A 17,420-nucleotide genomic window follows, 5' to 3' on the forward strand; every position below is an offset into this window, starting at 1 on the left:
GAGGGAAGCACAAGGAGGCGCGGTGGGTTAGTGTACAGGCGGCACCAAGGTCTGCAGAAACACGTCTGTTTATCTGGAAAGAGCAAATGGGCACACGTGGCAGGGTGGGGGTGGTATGGGTGGGTTCTGTGGGGGTGCAGAGAAAGCTCTGTGGGTAGGTTTTGTCATCCGCGTAGCACTCCAGTACAACCGGTGTATTAGATGTAATTGTTGGTGCTTGAGCGAAAATTGCCCCTATTAAAATGAGAGCGGGAGCTTTTTAGAGGCGGCGGCCCCAGTAAAAGCCCCAGTCGGGTAATTTCAGACACATGAAAGGGCGCCGCGACTCTAATCAGGTTAAGTGGCGGCGCTACTCTGCGCCTGGAGATGTTAACTCGCAGGCGGGGAAAATATTTACTCGGAGCCGTTCCCGCAGTTCAGGGGGCCTTTCTTTCATGTCCAAATTGCCCCATATTTCCCTTGCATATTGACGCCATTCACAAGCCCCTTCCAGCGGCGCGCACAAAGGATTAAGCATATCATTTATCAGCACACCCGGAGCCCCGAGATTAAAGATAATAATTAGGACTATCCTGCGCTCGGCATTTTAACATTACAAACGCGCTCTACAATTGCGCGCTTTCGGGCTTTCAGTTCAGCTGCGTCCACGTGTTCATGGGGCATATCTTTAACGTTCGGCAACGGGTCTCCGATGCGGGGCTTACCCTGGGCATTCAGCTCCCCGCCGCCGCAGGTGTGACCGGCGTCATCACGTGGGGCTTGGGGGGTCGTTTCGCCCTCCCCAGCAATACCTGTTTCCCAAGGTTTCCATAAAATGAATGCTCATATATGACACATTTTACATTCTGTTATTGTTGAGACTTACTTTACAAATTATAACACAAATAACAAAAATAAAAAACGGATATCTGGCTAAAAAATGCAACCATACACACACATTTAGACTATTAAAAATGTAAATATAATATTTTAATGCGTATCTAAATATTGCGGTGCTTGCGCAAAATACACGGTGTTTGTAAATGTGTGAATTGTCCTCGTAGTTCGGTGAAGTTCGGGGAACCCTCCGCCCCCCCGGCCCCGCAACTCCCGAATAGGCAGAAAGAACTGGAAGAGGTTGATATAAGTCATGAATACATGTATAAAATGTAAGGGCGTATTAATGAGTTCACTTTGATCTAAAGCGAATCCTCCCAATTGCCAAAAACGTCGCTTTTAATGTGCCACCCCCATTCCCCAATGAAGGTTTGTCGCTAACTTGCACCTCATTTTCATTCACGAGTCCAGCAAGTTGTTTTCATTGCACACGCCGAGAGGTGCGTATTGACCGCTGCTATTTCGCGACTCTGCCACTAGGGCGCAAGGGGCCGCCTAGGGTGCAGAGCGTCCTGGGATTTCTTGAGCCGTGTCCTTTCTATTTTCCGAGGGGTGCTGGGGCACTTTGACCTTTGCCCTCTCCGGGCACCAGGGGTTCTGGTGTGGAGCCGGGGAAGCGGTGTGCCCGAAGGCTCTGTATATTTCCCTCGTGGCCTAAGGTCCCGATTAACACACGTGTCCCATTGAAAACATGTTCGCGAATCAGGCCCCAACTGCGGTAAGGGCATTGCAGAAGCTAGGGTTAAATTGCCCCCACGGCCCCCGCCCAGCCTGGGCACCTAGCGTACCAGGGGCTACAGGGGCTATTGGCTGGGAGGGGCTTCTGTACCCGCTGCCCTCTGCTCTGACCCGGTGGCACTGCCTGCCTGGAAACGCTCTTTTCATATTAGCCCGGCCCACCGGGTGCTCTCCCCTGCACAGCGAATACACCTTTAATTAAACATGACATAACACTTCAAATATTGGCAGGCCTTTGATGTTTGCGCGACTTTTTGATTGCTTTGTAAGTTGGATAATGCAGCGAGTTGCTGTGCCACGCGCAGCGTCGCGGGCACTTGCGACGTGCCAACACCTGCCACTCGCGCATCCAGATGGCTGTCTACGTGCACTTTGGGTTATTGCTGATATAAAGCACATAGCTCATCGACAAGGCTTCAAAGGTCGGCGCTCCTCTCTGCCCCACACACTGATAGATTGGACGTGCCCCGGGGCACCACTCCTGGGCGTGGAACTCAATGCTCCCGTATTCCGGAGAAGTTACGCGCGCATGGGTGAGAGTCAGGCTCCAGGGTGGCACACGTGAGCCAGGGCATCGCCCTGTAGACAGCAGTGTGCAGCCGAGACCGTGAAGGCCAGTCGCAGGTGGGCATCAAAGCAGACGGACGCGTGTGTCCCATTACTCAACATAAGTGTCAACACGCTTCAATGGGATTTCACAGACATTTGCGTCCAACTAATACAGCAAGGTCCTTGTGTTTATAGTGCAGCCTGTCACCCGGCTGCAACCCGGGCTAGCACCGCAGAGATCCGCGTGTAACTTGCAGGTTGGTATCATGACCCAGTTACATGCCATAACCCACATGCCCAGAGCTGCGTTTGCCGTGAGCAGCAGCCCTGACCTTATTTAGACGGACGAGGCCGTTCAGTAAAGGTCATGAAATAATCGGTTGTGCTTGGCCCATTGCCCTGTCTTGTCTTGAGCCACTTGACCCCAGGTGCTCCTGCACTTTTGCCTAGGTGGGCTGCGGCAGTCAGTATTAGGAGCCTTCCCTCACACACGTCTTGGCTTTACACGTGAAGAGCGATGCTGCACGCAACAGTGCACAAGGAATGACCCTCATGTTTGGACCAAAGGATGTCCCTGTAGTTGCGTGTTCATCATGCTGTCTCGGGCCGGAAATACTTGTCCTGGCTCCTGTAGATATTGCCGGCGTTTCTTTACTCTGGGTTTAGGGGGTAATCTAATACCCCCCCCCCCCCACCATCCAATGCAGCAGAAGGAGCTCACTTTGCAACACCTCGCTCGGGCTCGCTGTTGCCCCCAATCCTACACGTGCCAGGCACGCCCTTGCGGAGGCTCTCTTCGGGGACTAGTCGATAGCTTCCTATCGTGTCTGCCTTCAAGCTTTCTTTGGCGCCGGATCCTTGTGTCAAGCGAGAAGGAAGCAATGGAAGGCCACTTTTGCAAGCCAGCCAGGGTTACGCGCTCACCCCTACCTGCGCATAACAAGAGAAGACGGCTCACCCTTCACCCTTTCTCGGTACATACAGTGTGCAGCAAATACAGGTGTTATTGCTTGAAGATGGAAGGACTACGGCGTGCGTGCACTATGACGACCCGGGGCTGGATTTCCAAAACGTATTCCAGTTTGTAAATCAGGCCCCACTTGGTCTTGTTTTTATTTTATCCGAGCACATGTTATGTCTTTTCCCATAATCCTTTGTGCTGCACACTTTTTTTTGCTATAGCTGAATACGTTTAGATTCTCCATCGCATCACAAGGATAACCCCACACGCACCTCATTCTGTTTGCACGCCGGCAATCCGCGGACTCTCGGAAATTCGTGCGCGTTCGGTGTCGTGTTATCCGCGCCTTCCTTTTATTCTACTTATTGCGAGGCGCTCGTGGACACAGGTCCCGCTCCTTATAGCAACTGCAATATGTCAGACCCAGATTACAACCCCGGGAGAACACAAACACTGGCACTTGCCACACAGGAAGGGCCGCTGTGACCCCTTCTCTTGCTTAGCTGTGATGTGACTTCATGCGCAGGCAATGCACGCAACAGCTTATGCTAGCCTAAACGAGCGGCGAACCCCGGTTTGCAGTTTTCCCAGAGTTCATTTGAAGGGGCGTGTGCATCCGGGGGAAAGTGCGGCCAGTCTAGCAACATGTAAACGCCGTGTTCCCCGCCGGTTGCGTGCACGCTAGTAAACGTGTCCTTCGCCGTGTTATAACGCCAGCGGCTTTTCGGAGCACCCGTTCTGAAGCCAATCAGCTCTGCACTGGGAAGCAACTGCCCGTCTAAAGCGAGCACATTTCCAGTGTCGTGCGAGGCGACAACTTGGCAAACCTTCTTCTTCTTCTCTATTGGATGCTTTTAGATGAGCTTCAAAGTCTGAATGTTCTTAAATACACCGATAAGTGTTAGTATCATTGTTATTAATTGCAAGGGACTAACTCTAACTGTTGCCTTTGTATAACTGATGTTTATCCTTTTCTGGTAATAGTTTTTCCATGAGTTTTTGCTTTGACCAACATAGTTGTGTTTTGAAATTAATTCATTTAACAATTTGAAAGTAGTGGAAATATTTATTTTAAAACCAGAACACTAATACAAGAAGACAATATTCACATGACAGATATATCATGTCAACCTGTTAATGGCAGACAATTATCTCCAATAGTTAATATATTGAAACATAGGCACGGGTAATCTGTGACTCTGTAAACACCCACGCCAGCCCTTGGTGGCAGCCTACCCATGCCACTTACGGTGCTTTCCACAGCGTGCAGATGCGGAGTGCGTTTCTCCGCTGAAGCCAAATACGCTCTTACACAAATGTTTTCAAATGGGCAAGTCCCATTGAAGCCATTTTTGTAAACCGTGCCTTAAAGGTTGTATTGGAGCTGTGGGCCTTTTGTGCATCCCATTAAAGTGGCCTGCAGAGTTCCTCATAGAGTATCTTGTGCTTATCGATTACAATCAAAACAACAAACACACATTTCCAGTTATTACGGCCATACCCACTGCCTTATCATTCATTGTGTTTTGTAACATGAGAGAAAAACGGTCTTGTTTTATGGTATACAACATTATTATTTTACCTCGATTTTTTTCATCTGTTATATATATGCAAAGGCTAGATTGTTAGCAAAAGCTAAAATTAAATACAAAATAAATGCATTAAATACATTTTTTTAAAAAGCACACCGAATAAGAAATGCTGTATGTTGCTGTGGGTCCTGGCTGTGAGGTTGTTTTGGAAGCAAAGTGCTCGTTGAATCATTAGTTTATTTAAGCACAGATAACGCTTTTGCTGCATTTTTCGCAGCGCTATAATACCTGGCGCATACATCTCTGGTGGGTCGGCTGAGTGCAGCGAGTGTTTTTTTTCACACACATGTGTGGTCATGTGGTGCCCCCGTCCCTGCCCCCTCACCTGGTATCCTGGGCTTGGTCTGGGCTCCTCCGGGCAGGCGTTGTCCCCCTCCGCCTCAGCAGCCACGTCCTGGTCTCTGCGGCCCAGTTTGCCTTCCTCCTCAGTCTCGTCCTCCTCGTCCTCGTCCGGGAAGCGGTTGGACTCCACGTCCACGTCAGTGCCAGGGGAGGCCGAGCGCAGGTCGGTGCTGGGGGAGGCAGACCGCAGGTCCGGCGAGGCCGAGCGGAGGCTCTCGCCCTCGCTGAGCAGAGGGTCCGGGGATAGGTAGCCGCCACGGGCTCCGTACATCGGGGGCAGATCCCGGCTGCCATAGAGCTTGGCAATGCTCTCTGCGTCCTTCACCACGGGCCGGAAGGCAGATATGTAGCTCAGTCTACTGCGTGGGGTCAGAGGTGGCGGGGGCCCACTCCCCACATCCTCATCTCCAGAGCGCTGCAGGTCGTCCTCTGTTCTGGAGTCGCCATCCCCAGCCTCCTTGGGGGTATTTTGGCCACTTGGCTCTTCCCCACCTGCTGCTGTCTCTGGGGCCCGCCCCACAGCGCTCTTTATGGGATAGGGCAGGGCCCCCGCTGCTGCCGGCCAGAACATTGGAAATGGCGGGTACAGCGCATCTTTGGCAGTGGCTGCTGGCCAGAACATGCCTGGCAGACCAGCTCCCCCACCACTGCCCCCATTCGCTTTGCCAGGATCCCCAAGTCCACTGCCCTCGTCTTTCTTCGGGCAGAGGCTGAAGGCTGGGAAGCCATAGGGGTGCGGGAAGAGCGGAGGGGGGATCTTCTGCAAAACACCAAAGCCCCCTTTGCTGGGCACGGGTATGACTGGGTAAGGCCGCAGGCCAGCCGAGGAAGACGGTGCGGGGGCAGAGGCCGGGGCAGGCCGCTCATCCTCTGCGGAAGAGCAGCGCAGAGTCTTGGGGGGTGGAAGGTCTCCAGAGGTGGGCGGCGGGTGCAGGCCGTGTGCTGGGTGGTGATGTGGCTGCGGCGCAGCATGATGTGGGTGGTGGGCGTGGTGGTGGTGGTGCTGCGCGTGCCCTCCTGCGCCCTTGGAGCCGCTGCCAGCACTGCCCGCGTGCAGGGAGAAGGTGCGCTTCCTGGTGCCACCATTGAACATGGCCTTGACGTCCTCCCACGAGTGGCTGAGCTCCTCCGTGGCCGTGCGCTCGCTGAGCCGCAGGTGCCGCCGCCAGCTGTTGAAGTTTGCGGCGTCCGGCTGCGTGTACTTGGCCTCGGGCGTGCGGTGCGAGTGGAAGATGAACTTGTTGGGCGAGAAGTAGAGGCTGCAGTAGGCGCACTTGATGCACTTGGCGCGGGAGCTGTTGTAGCGCGCGGGGATGAAGCTGCCTCGCGAGCCCCAGGCGCACTCGTGCACCACGTCGAAGGCGAAGTTCTCGGGCAGCTTGGGGGGCCGGTGCTCCCCCAGGAAAGACTTGCAGAGGCGCTCCGCCTCGCGCTTGGTGATCATACCGCAGCGGCGGGAGGAGATGGGCATGGCCCCGGCACGCCGCAGGATCTCCAGCTGCACGGGGGTGCACTGCACGCAGGTGATGCCCAGGGCCACCCGCCGGTTGTGGATCTCGTTGTAGCTATAGTTCTTGAGGAGAGTGTTGGAGATCTGGGCCAAACACAGTCTCTCCTGCCCATCGATGACCAGAGACACGATCGGGACGCCGTACAGGGAGGTCTCGCCCACCTGGTTTGGCTTCAGGTTGCTGGAGTATGGATGCAGCTCCTGCTTGGAGGCAGGGGACGAAGGAGAGCCTCCCGGTGCCACCTCTCTGCCAGCTCCCAGCTGAGGGGTGATGGCCTCCATCCCAGCAAACCCTGCAAAGAGAAAACATACACAACTTACTGAAGAAACATCGGGTGACATGGAGCACAACAAGTCATAGTTCTCATCAAGGCAAGCATCACAAAGTATATTTAGAATAGTTGTTATTCAAACACGAAGCTTGTTTCTGTGTGATACCAATGACTCGACTCCTTACCCCTGGTGCACTAGAGGACATTTTTGTTAAATGAGGCCCATTGAAAAACCCAGCTACCCTCGCACGGTATAATGATCTTTAGAGAAAAACATAAATACAGGTTGACTTCACCCACCGGGTTTCCCATTCGAAGCCTCCTGGTCCTACATCCTGTAAAGCACTTTTACCAGTCAATGATCGAGTAATGGAGGAGAAGCATCTACGGTTCCGGAAGGTCCTCAAGACCGTCCTCTTCGCTTCTGCCTTTGCCCCTCTTCTCCCCTGCTGATCTGCTTTCTCTCTCAGCAATGCTGCACCTGGTCACCCTTTGTCTTCTGGGCCCAGGTACCTGCTCACCCTGCCACCCTCCTGCACTGCCTCTGGGCCACCCCCTGCACTAGGGGCCTGTATCTGTACCCATGCAGCCCCCCAGCCACCCTACTCCTGCACTTATCAGATACACCCTATCTGACTAACCTAGCACTTTGTCATTTACCAGCTGCACTACCACTGTTTATCACCTTTATTTATTTATTTGACTTATTATTATAATTTTTTTCTCGTTCTCTCCTATGCTCCACACTTTCCAATTTCTCCCCCTTTCCATGCACTTTTCCCATGCACTTGCGCGTTCTCATTGTCACTGGGCCTAGTAAGATCGTTGTTTTTTTGTCTTTTTTTTCTTTGTCTCCTGCTCTTCTCCCTTCGCCTGGTCGCGCTCTGAAACACTTGTGTACGAGCGCGATATACATAAAATATCATATCATATCAATATAGGTTGACTTGAGTCACTGGCTTTCCTATTCTAAGCCCCTCCCAGCCCTACAGCCTGTAAAATACTTTTACCGGTCAATGGTCTTATAATATAGGTTGACTTCACCCACTGGGTTTCCCATTCAAGGCATCCCAGTCCTACATCCTCTAAAGCCCTTTTACCAGTCAATGCTCGAGCAACTATCGGTGAATGCGCTGCGTTTTCCTCCCGGTTATTGGCGGTTTTGCTGTTAATCAGAGCATTGGCAGTTATCGTGCTGTATCGAAGCCCATACACTGGCTTTATTATCCAAAGAATTGATTGCTACTATTGCTTTTTTTTACAGTGGCGATCGGAGAGAATATCATTGTCTGTGTATAATGTGTATTTTAATGCCCCAGCCGTGCTGAAGGATACATGCATTTTCACATCGCTACAAAGAAGCTAAGAATTTAAAATAAAAACGGTGCTATCAGTTTGACAGACATGCATTAGGAAGACTTCACATTTGAAGAGTTGTGTGGCGGTTTGTGAGTGCTTTGGTTTTGGAAATCAGCATTTTGACATTGTCTAATCAAACTGTGTCTAGGAGATGTTCTAGAGTGTGGAATGGTTGCTGCGGCCGCCTCTAGGCGAGTGCTTTGCCCAGACTTAAGCCACTTGCACCCCGAGCGATCTCACCCCGTGCGTGGCTCGTGCGCCCTACTTCCAGATAATGGAAGGCGCATTCCAAAGGGAGGGAGGGGTCTAGGACTCCGTTGCCATTCTTAATCTGGCGGGCCCCCAGTTCCGCATCGTGGATCATCCACGTGGCAACACGCAGTCATCACACATGAGTGAGAGGACAGCAGTTGCACATCCCGCCTTCCTGCTCCTCTTTCCAGGGCACTTCCCGGCTAACCACATCCAGTGGCACTTCGGTCATTGTTGGGTGCAAGACTAGCTCTAAACCCTGGCCCAGGCTAGAGAGGTGAAGAGGGCGCCCCCTTCACTATTAGGCGTGTGGGGGTAAAAGTCCAGACCAACTCGAGCGCAATGCCCATCACTATTGGGTGTAAGCTCCATGGTGGTAGAGTTTAGGGCAGCCCGTTTCATGGGTGTGAGGGGGCCAGGTCTAGACTCTTGTTGGCACCCGTGAGACGGTCTCCATAGCATTCTTGGCTGTGGAGTCCATACTGCCAGAGCCATCGTCTCTCTGTCCAGCTGACAGGCGCAGCTCTCGTGCCCGGTTGCTGATCAAGAGACTGCATGCCCATACGTGTTAGTTGTAATGTGCCCAGTTCCATGTCGTGGCTGGAGCTCTTGATATTGACAGCCTCCGTCCCGGGCTTTGGGTGTTGTGTGTTCAAGTGCTGGGTATAAGACAGCTCTTAGATGTCATTCTTGTGATGGCAGCACACCCCCTTTCCAGTTACTGAGCACCGAGCTTAATATGTTGCCCCCCTCGATGGAGCCATATCCTGGGGGCAGCATTGAAGAGGCTGCCTCCATCATTGGTAATGAGGCTGATTTTCAGTTTTCTGTGGGGGGCAGGGGGGCAGCACAGGACACGGGGCTCTGCCCTGTACTCCCTGTAAGACACCAACCATGGCCAAGAAGGCCAGCCACGAGTTCTCAGAGTGCAAAGAGACACTGCTCCCCAGTTTATAGTGAAGCACCCCTCTGCCATTTTCTTGGTCTGGCTACAGATGAGAAACTGCGGTGTGGCGGGTGCAGGTCGGAAGTACCACGTTCCTTTGTGTGGTTTAGACGTGTGTTACCTCGACAGGAGATCGCAAAGCGGACAGTGCGGTGTTGCCCCCCTAATGTGGGGGAGTCAAGTAGGGCTCAAAGGAGGGCGGGGGGGGGGGGGTGTTGTTCATAGTTGGGAGATCTTTTTATGCTGTTGTTTAAGCCTATGAGGGCCGACCGTGCGGTGTGCTCTGGTGTCGTGGAGGGTGTGCTGGTTGGGGTGACATATGAAGGGTGGGGGGAGTATGAAAGGTGCCCTCGGATTAGTATCCGTGCTAATGTGCGCCTCTGAGTTCAGCATTCGGGTGGTTTCCGGGGATACGTCTTCCTTGCGGTGGTCCGAGAGAAGCCCCCCGTTCTTTTCTAGAGTGTGGAGGTTGAGACGTTGGCTCTAGTGGAAGGCCAGTCCCGCGCTGTGGGGTTGAGGGCTGATTGGTTGAGGAGCCAGGCTTGAGGAATAGCCGCCCTCTTCTGCGCGAGGCAGGGCAACACGTTTCCGGTCATTTGCATAGAAATTGTTCCAGAAATAATGCGGTCATAGTTGTGTATTTCTACTTTAAATCCATTATATGTTCTCCTCTGCACCAGGGATTACAAGGTCTTGGAAATAGCTCAGTGGGTTGCTCTTCTCATGCAGAGATGGCAGGCTACAGACTGGTGCCACCCTTCATTGTTGGGCACCATTAGCCGAGGTGTGGCAAATGCGCCTTCCCTACGTCGAGGGTGGCTGTGAAATCCATTTTAGGGCTGGCGGCCCTCCCTTCCACCCTTTCTGTGAACCCCGTTTCAGATTCTGGGAATCACATGTGAGATACGCCCCCACCCCCCCTCATGGTTTGGTGAGAGACTTGTCTTGGCCTAATTCCTAAGGCTAAAGCAGCCTACATATTCTCGGTGCTGTGCCGGATGTTGCAGTGAGGCGCCTATCGCTTGCTGTGTGTCTCCCATGTACAGGTGGCGGGGCCTCTCTTGAGAGGGCATCGACCACTGAAGTCCAGACTTTTTGGTGTCCTCCCTTAAATTGCCATCTACGCTCAATGATGCGCGCGCAACTGGGTTCAGCGCCCCTGGTAGCTCCGTGCCCACCACTAGGTCACGCTTTCGGGCGCACTCCCCAGTTGTGAGAAGGAGAGACAACGTGAGCACTTTGGAACCAAGGCTGGGCGGGGGCTCGTTATTGGCACTCCACGGGTAGGCCTGGAGAATCTGAGGCGTTCGTATTCACGAACTTCAAGTCTCTGGGTTTGCTATAGTATTTGGACACAAGTTAAATGTTCTGGTGGGTCATATATGTACGGAATGCGGCGCGGACGTTGCGAGTATTCCAGAATCTGAAATTCAGTGTGGGTAATTCGGCTACATCGACCGGGACAATAAATCGCTGCCGCCCGCTGGCTTAAAGTGAGGCGGGTCCCGGGGGCACATGACCCGGTGTCCGCCAGACGACCAGCTCGGGAAAACCGGTGCAGTGTATCAATTGGGGGACTTGTTCTTATTAATCTCGGGGTGTTTGGGCATTCGAGGTGACAAAGCATGCGGATCAGAATGGCCGTGTTCAATATGGCGGCCAGGGGGCGGGCGGTTGGGGGTTGGACGGGTGATCGGAATATTCCGGATCCTGGGGGCAGATATGTACAGGCCCGGGGCAGCCTCCCGTGCCGCCTCCATATTCCTGAGTTCTTGGCTAGGGAGGTGTCTCCCTTCCTTACCGACAAGGCCACCGGGTCCGTTAGCCTGTCAGATAGGGCAGTGAGCTAAGCGCTCGCCCCGTGGCCTATACACCGAGTAGACCCTCTGTGGGATAATAACCTCTTCTCTGAGAGCTATCGAAGAAATACATCATTATTCTAGGAGGCTCTGTGGCCCCTCAGACCCGACCCCACATTCAGGTGTGTCGCGGTGGTCTTTAAAGAGGCTGATGGTAGATTCCCTGGGTACAGGACAGCTTTCCGAGAATCGAGAGTGGTCGCGAACCAGGCCTCCTCCCCTTCCCACAGAACATTACACGCATTGGCAGCAACCCCGCCAGAGCAGCTCCGAAAACTTGGGAGAATGAGACGCTACACGGCGTTCTTATTTCCGATTTTTTAATTATATTATTGCATGCTAAAACGACTCATTTTTTAAATGTATTTACATGTTTCACAATCATTCGCGAATAGGCAAACGTGGACCCTTTTGTAATGCTTCTCTGCCCGTGAACGGACTGTTTGCAGTAGCGCAGCTTTCCAAATATCGCTTATTTCTGCACACTTCCTATTTCATCTTCGGGGGTACCACTCGGCTGGGTAGTCCTCGTGTCATTATAGTAGCGCCTAGAAACCGGCTCTGTCGTAACACAGCTGCAATTATTATTGCTGTTTTCGTCAGCGCCATGCGCTTGCTATCCAAAAGACCGTCAGGGTATATGTTTTTTGTTTGTTTTGATAAGTGCAGGCTTGAAACAAGGAGGTGACCGGGGAGACTCGCGGGGGTCCGCAAAATAAACGCCATGGCAGACGGACTTCCCCCTCGGAATAGCCGCCAAGAGGCTAACACGGAAACGCGCTCCTGACTAAACTCCCTGCGCCCGATTTACCAAAGCCTTTTACAATGGCGCAATCCCCTTGACACACGTCTTGTAAATCAGGCCAGAAGCCCCCCACCACCCCAACCCCCAGAGGGGCAGGCGGCCGGAGGCTCGGGGACATCTGGGGCATTTGCTCCAGACCCCACCCGCGGGGACCTGCTTTCAGTCACGTCTTTGTTTCGTTGTAAAGCGCCTTACACGTGCACTTTTATTTCGCTGCTCTAACCTGCGGTCTTGCAATGTAAACATCTCCACGTCCATCTCTTTATAATGCCCTTCGAGCAGATTACTGGGCAGGAAGATTACTTAACGGTGCCACTTAAGCCTCTAACCCTTCCGCCGCAGAAATGAGCTTATCTCCCAGGGATCAGGCGCTAAGGCGCTTTCCTGGCAATAACGCGAAATAGACGCGGGGCCCCCGGATACGGGGGTGCGGCGGGGCCTTCGGGAATGCTTTGGGTGTCGGGGTGGAAGCCGAGGTTGCCGTTGAAGTCTCACCCCGCCAAAGAGTGGTTTCGGAGGCGCACGCTGGCAGCAGGTGCCGCGCCGCCCTACGCACGCCTGCGGGGCGGACACTTACCTTGCTAGTGCCCCCGGGTACGAGAGGCAGCCCCTCGGCAGGGCACAGGAGACGGCGCTAGAAGTTCTGTCCGGGCAGCAGCAATCCTCGGTTGCTAGCACCGGGCCGGGCAGTCTGGGTCCGAGCCTGAGAGCGGCCACATGGCAGGTGCTGGGGATGGAGCTGTTCTGTGCCCGGGATGGTCTGCAATGATCCAGTGACAGGGCGAGGGATGGGGAAGGCGCTCCCACTTAGCGCGGCCATATGCACGTTAACTCTTTGCCTGCCGGGCCCTCTGGGACGTCACTCATCCCGGGCCGGCGAGGCAGCCACCATGCAGGCTGCTCTCTTTAAGAAGAAGGCGGGGGCCGGCTCGGGGAGAGGGTGGGGGCGGGGGATATCTCAGAGCAGGGGAAGTGTAAGGAGGGGACATCACCAGTGCACGGGGCTCTCGGATGGTGAGTGGCGACGCCGTGTCCTGGGAATGTGGAACCTGGAGGGATGTGGGCCGTGCACGGGGTGCGTGCACACAGGCTGTGGTGGGTCCTGATCAACTGTGCAGTGACGCTCTCGGCTAAAACTGTCATCTTATGTTTACATTTATTGTTTGTTTTTATTGAAGCGCACAAAACTCAATGGCATCTAGGCGCTAGTTACATTGGGGAGGACACATCGGGTGGGTTACAGACAGGTTAAAAGTTCTTATACCAAGCACTGTTGCTTGTGATTCACAGAAGCTTTTTTTTATAAAGGCGCAATCCCATAGGAAAACGGTCTGTGAGGTCCATGGGGCTCGAGTCCTGGCATTTTTTGCACGGTTCAAGGTGACTTTGCACAGCTGAAAAGTGGCTTTGCTCTGCCGACACAAACCCTAATTCACGGAACTGTGCAAAGTATATTTTTGCAATGCAACGTCGGTACAACGTAATTTTTGCAGTACAAAACGACTATGTAGTGACTATGCACCGACGTTGCACTGCAAAAATACACTTTGCCCAGTTCCATGAATCGGGGTTTGTGTCGCCAGTGCAAAGTCCCTTTTCAGCAGTGCAAGGCCATTTTGAACCGTGCAAAACAGGCCATGAATCGGCCGATAGCATGGCTCTCCACGGCGGCCAGTGTGCAGCTCTCCTTGTGTAAGCCTTTCTAGCATATACCTGCATATACCCTATATTCTGGCGCCCACAACATTGCAAATATAGAGGTGGGTTAGTGCCAGCCCTGCCCCCCAAAGAAAGCAGGCCTGGGGCTGCGGAGCAGGAACCCGCGGGCCAGTTTCACACCAATTTCCGTTCGGTTTGGGCGGGCTCTGCGGCTGCCAGTCTGTCCCACCACCCCTTCCATCTGCAAAGCGCCTGGTGCTGGAAGAAAGCGCTCTCCACTGGCCGGGTCTATGCCACCCCTAACATCAAGGCAATCAATGGGGAGAGAAAGAAGGCCCCGATGTATTATTTATCGGTGGACGGGGTTTGGGGGGTGGGGGGGGTTGTGGGAGTGTGGGGGGGTCGCTAATCAATGCCGCAGTGCCTTCCCTGGTACCGCTAATGGTCTTCTAGGCGGTATACTTACAAGGCGCTTCAAATGGGGGGCGGATTGTTTTTTTAAACTTTGCAGTCCGAGGGGGCCGGATATGTTGTGCCGGCCCCATATGTTTCCGGCTCTGTGTGCAAACACTGCGTTCCGTGTGTGCACTCTTGCCTGGGAAGTGGTGGAACACGAGCCGCCCCGGATTAACTATTAATGCGCCGCCGATCAATAGGCCAGCCCGGGCTCTTCTGGGAGCTATCCATGGCCCCGAGCCGCATCGGGTTCGCAGGACCCGGACTCGGGGCCTTAAACTGTATTCACGAGCAGAAGAAAGGACGAATGAATATTTTAGTGGGGCCTATAAATGGCTGGGTAAACGTGGCTATTTTATCGAGGCCCCCCAGGTCAGGGTCAGGACAGGTGCAGGTTGCATTACACACGGGCACCAGTGGCCTCGAAGCGCGACCAGGTGGGCGTTTTAAGTGAATGTTTAAAAAGTCTCATGAAATATTGAAGCGCTGCATTTGTCTTTCTCCTGGTCGGGGTCCAGGGATGGGTGGGGGCGGGGGGGGGGGCTGCGTCTCCCCCAGTGCAGACCTTTTTAAAACCGGCTCCTATCGACCATGGAGGGAGGATTAAAACCCAGAATGTAATAATACCCGTATTTATATAGCGCTAGCTCACCTCTAGGGCATCAAAGCGCTGTAATAACAGTTGATATAATTTGCTCTGTCTGCCTATAAAGAGGGGGAGGCAGCACCGCTCAGCTGGGACGATGCGGAGATGGGGGGTAGTTGCCAGCGCCCCGTTTTTGGAGCCCGTGTGCCCGGGAAAGCGCTGTTCTACTGCGCGCACTGCGCGGTCTTTGTCGGGCAGTGATGGATTGGGCGCGTCTGAGCGCGCAACCTTTGCTTCCACCGAACGCAGCTCCGCAGGCGCTTTCATATAAACGCCTTATGGCTTCAAATGCTCTTTATGGACACCTTAATTAAACTGTAATTAATCATACTGTCCAGGCCAAATGTGAACAATTACCCTAATCAAACAGAAGTTAATAACGGCCGGGGTGGCCCCGGGCTATCACTTTTGTTAAGCAGGCTCCTGCCCCGGCCCAACATATGTGTTACATATTAAAACAAGCATTGTTATTCCAATCAGAGGGGCCCCAGGGGCTTCGGCGATTTGTCCTTGAAAGCACATTTACCGACATAAATCTTTCGGTTTTTTTTGCGTTCTCGCCTTTGCTTATTTCAGGGCGTTCACGGCTTTTCCGTCCTTCTAAATTCTGGGAGCCGCGCTTTATCACCCTTCGGCAGTGCCAGCCACCCCAATGCCAATGTTCGTTCTGCTTATTATCGGCGGCGTAACGGGCGATGTCTTACTTTGACAATTAAGTCGTCGTTCTGATTTGGGGACGATTTGTAAAGCGATGTAAATGAATGAGTCTTATCCCACCCGGATAGAGAACTATTCGGCACCGACATGTTTAATTCCGCTTCATCAAAGTCCACACGGTTCTGACTGAAGGCTCTTTAAAAATGTGTAACAAACCCGATGCCCCCCACCCCCCCAACCCCCGTTCATTCCGCGGTGTAAATAATTATGGGCTCCGATCTGCGACGTACTCGCTCTGTTCCGTGCGGAAGAATATCGGTGTCCGGCGTGTGCGTGTGTGTTTATATGCACAGGTGTGTCACGACACTCCTGGATGCCGAGGCTTGCGCTGCGGGTGTCCCTTGCGTTATTCTTGCCTCCTGGGTCATATGCGAGGAGTTCGTCCCATTGGCCTTCCTACCTGCGAGCACACTTTATCAACATACCGGATACTTGCATACCGATTAGTCTGCATATACCCACCCATGTGTGCAAGGGCGCACGCTGCTCTCTTTGTACACGTGTGCATGTGTTCGTGTGTGTCTGCACTGCGCGCACAAGCATGTGATGCACAAAATACTGCCAGTCGTGCTGATTGCCAAGTATGTGGACACACAGCAGTGCCTATTTAGCAGCACACGTCCCGGAAGGGTGGCATCACCGTCCAGGAAGGGCGGCATTCCCGCCCTGGAAGGGTGGCATCACCGTCCAGGAAGGGCGCCATTCCCGCCCCGGAAGAGTGGCATCACCGTCCAGGAAGGGCGGTATTCCCGCCCCGGAAGGGTGGCATCACCGTCCAGGAAGGGCGGCATTCCTGCCCCGGAAGGGTGGCATCACCGTTCTGGAAGGGTGGCCTCTCCTTCAGAGAGTCGCCCGGTCCTGGAAGGGGGGCATCTTAACAGCATGTGCAGAATGGACCCCCTCCGGGGCTGGACTCGAGGTCCAACTAATGCCCCCAGGACCCAGACAAGAGGCGACCCCGCTGCAGCCGATGCCCGCCCTCCCTGCGCTCATTACGCTCTTTTCGGTAATTACGCTTCACTTTTAAATTATTTAAAGCTCAGGAGGGGTGAATGCAGTGCGGCCTATTATTGCCGCGGCCGAAGGGTCATATGATCCACATGGCAAAGGAACAGGGACCTTACTTCAACCCCGTAGCCCTGCCTTGACACCCGACATGCCTTCATTCCAGCTTTCTCCCCCTCCCAGGGCTCACTGTGCCGCCAGCCCGATCCCCCTAGACCCCCCACCCCAGCACGCTTAAACAAATGCAGACTTCAATATTTACCCGCCATTCTCCGGACAGAACCAGAGCACTCATAGTCTGCCGTTGCCTGGAGACAGGCATTATCCGAGTCTTAGGGGTGTCACAGATCCGTTCGCGCCTGTGCTTTTAAAGTGGAGCCGCTTGTGCCACCCCTGAATCGGGGGCATCACCTTCATGACGCCACAAAGGTCATGATGATGAGAGCATTGACTTTAAGGCAATATCAGCAAGGAGAGAGCGCATCATGGCACGTTGAGAGCCGTTCTTTGGGTAATGTGTGTGTTATTGGGTTTATGCAGCGCCCGCTGCTGCTTGCACGGCCTCTTGGCGCTATGCCTAACGGTTGGTTTCCTTTGATGTTAGCACAAGGGGATATGGATCAATCAACACATTAAGAAGGGCAAGGGCGGTCGTTTACTGGATCTGTACTTAGCTCCTAGTTTAGCGAGTCAAGGAGCTCTTGTAGCAAACAGTGAAATAAATGCGAGGTTGCAAGGCCGCCTGTTTCGGTGGCGTTCGTGTCGGATTGTCCCTTATGCCGGCCCGTTAAATTCAAGGCGTTCAGTGTGCGGCCTCTTTTGCTGCATTCTCACTGGTTTATCTCAAATAATAGGTGGGGTCTCTTTTCACAGCGC

At 53.5% G+C, this 17,420-nt stretch overlaps 1 protein-coding gene across 2 annotated transcripts in view; it reads right to left on the reverse strand.

The window, feature by feature from the left end:
* SKOR1 (SKI family transcriptional corepressor 1) overlaps nt 1-12,817 on the reverse strand; it is a 44,077-nt gene extending 31,260 nt beyond the window's left edge. For both annotated transcript variants that reach the window (XM_069625122.1, XM_069625123.1), the window contains exons 1-2: nt 12,639-12,817; nt 5,042-6,861 (exon numbers count right to left, since the gene is read on the reverse strand). In XM_069625122.1, coding sequence (XP_069481223.1) covers nt 5,042-6,850 — 1,809 coding nt within the window. In that variant the 5' untranslated portion in view covers nt 6,851-6,861; nt 12,639-12,817. The remainder of the gene's footprint in view (nt 1-5,041; nt 6,862-12,638) is intronic.
* Nucleotides 12,818-17,420: the final 4,603 nt, after the last annotated feature.

This window comes from Ambystoma mexicanum, chromosome 11 (genome assembly GCF_040938575.1).
Source record: "Ambystoma mexicanum isolate Mex_15411 chromosome 11, UKY_AmexF1_1, whole genome shotgun sequence".
Classification (NCBI taxonomy): Eukaryota; Metazoa; Chordata; class Amphibia; order Caudata; family Ambystomatidae; genus Ambystoma; species Ambystoma mexicanum.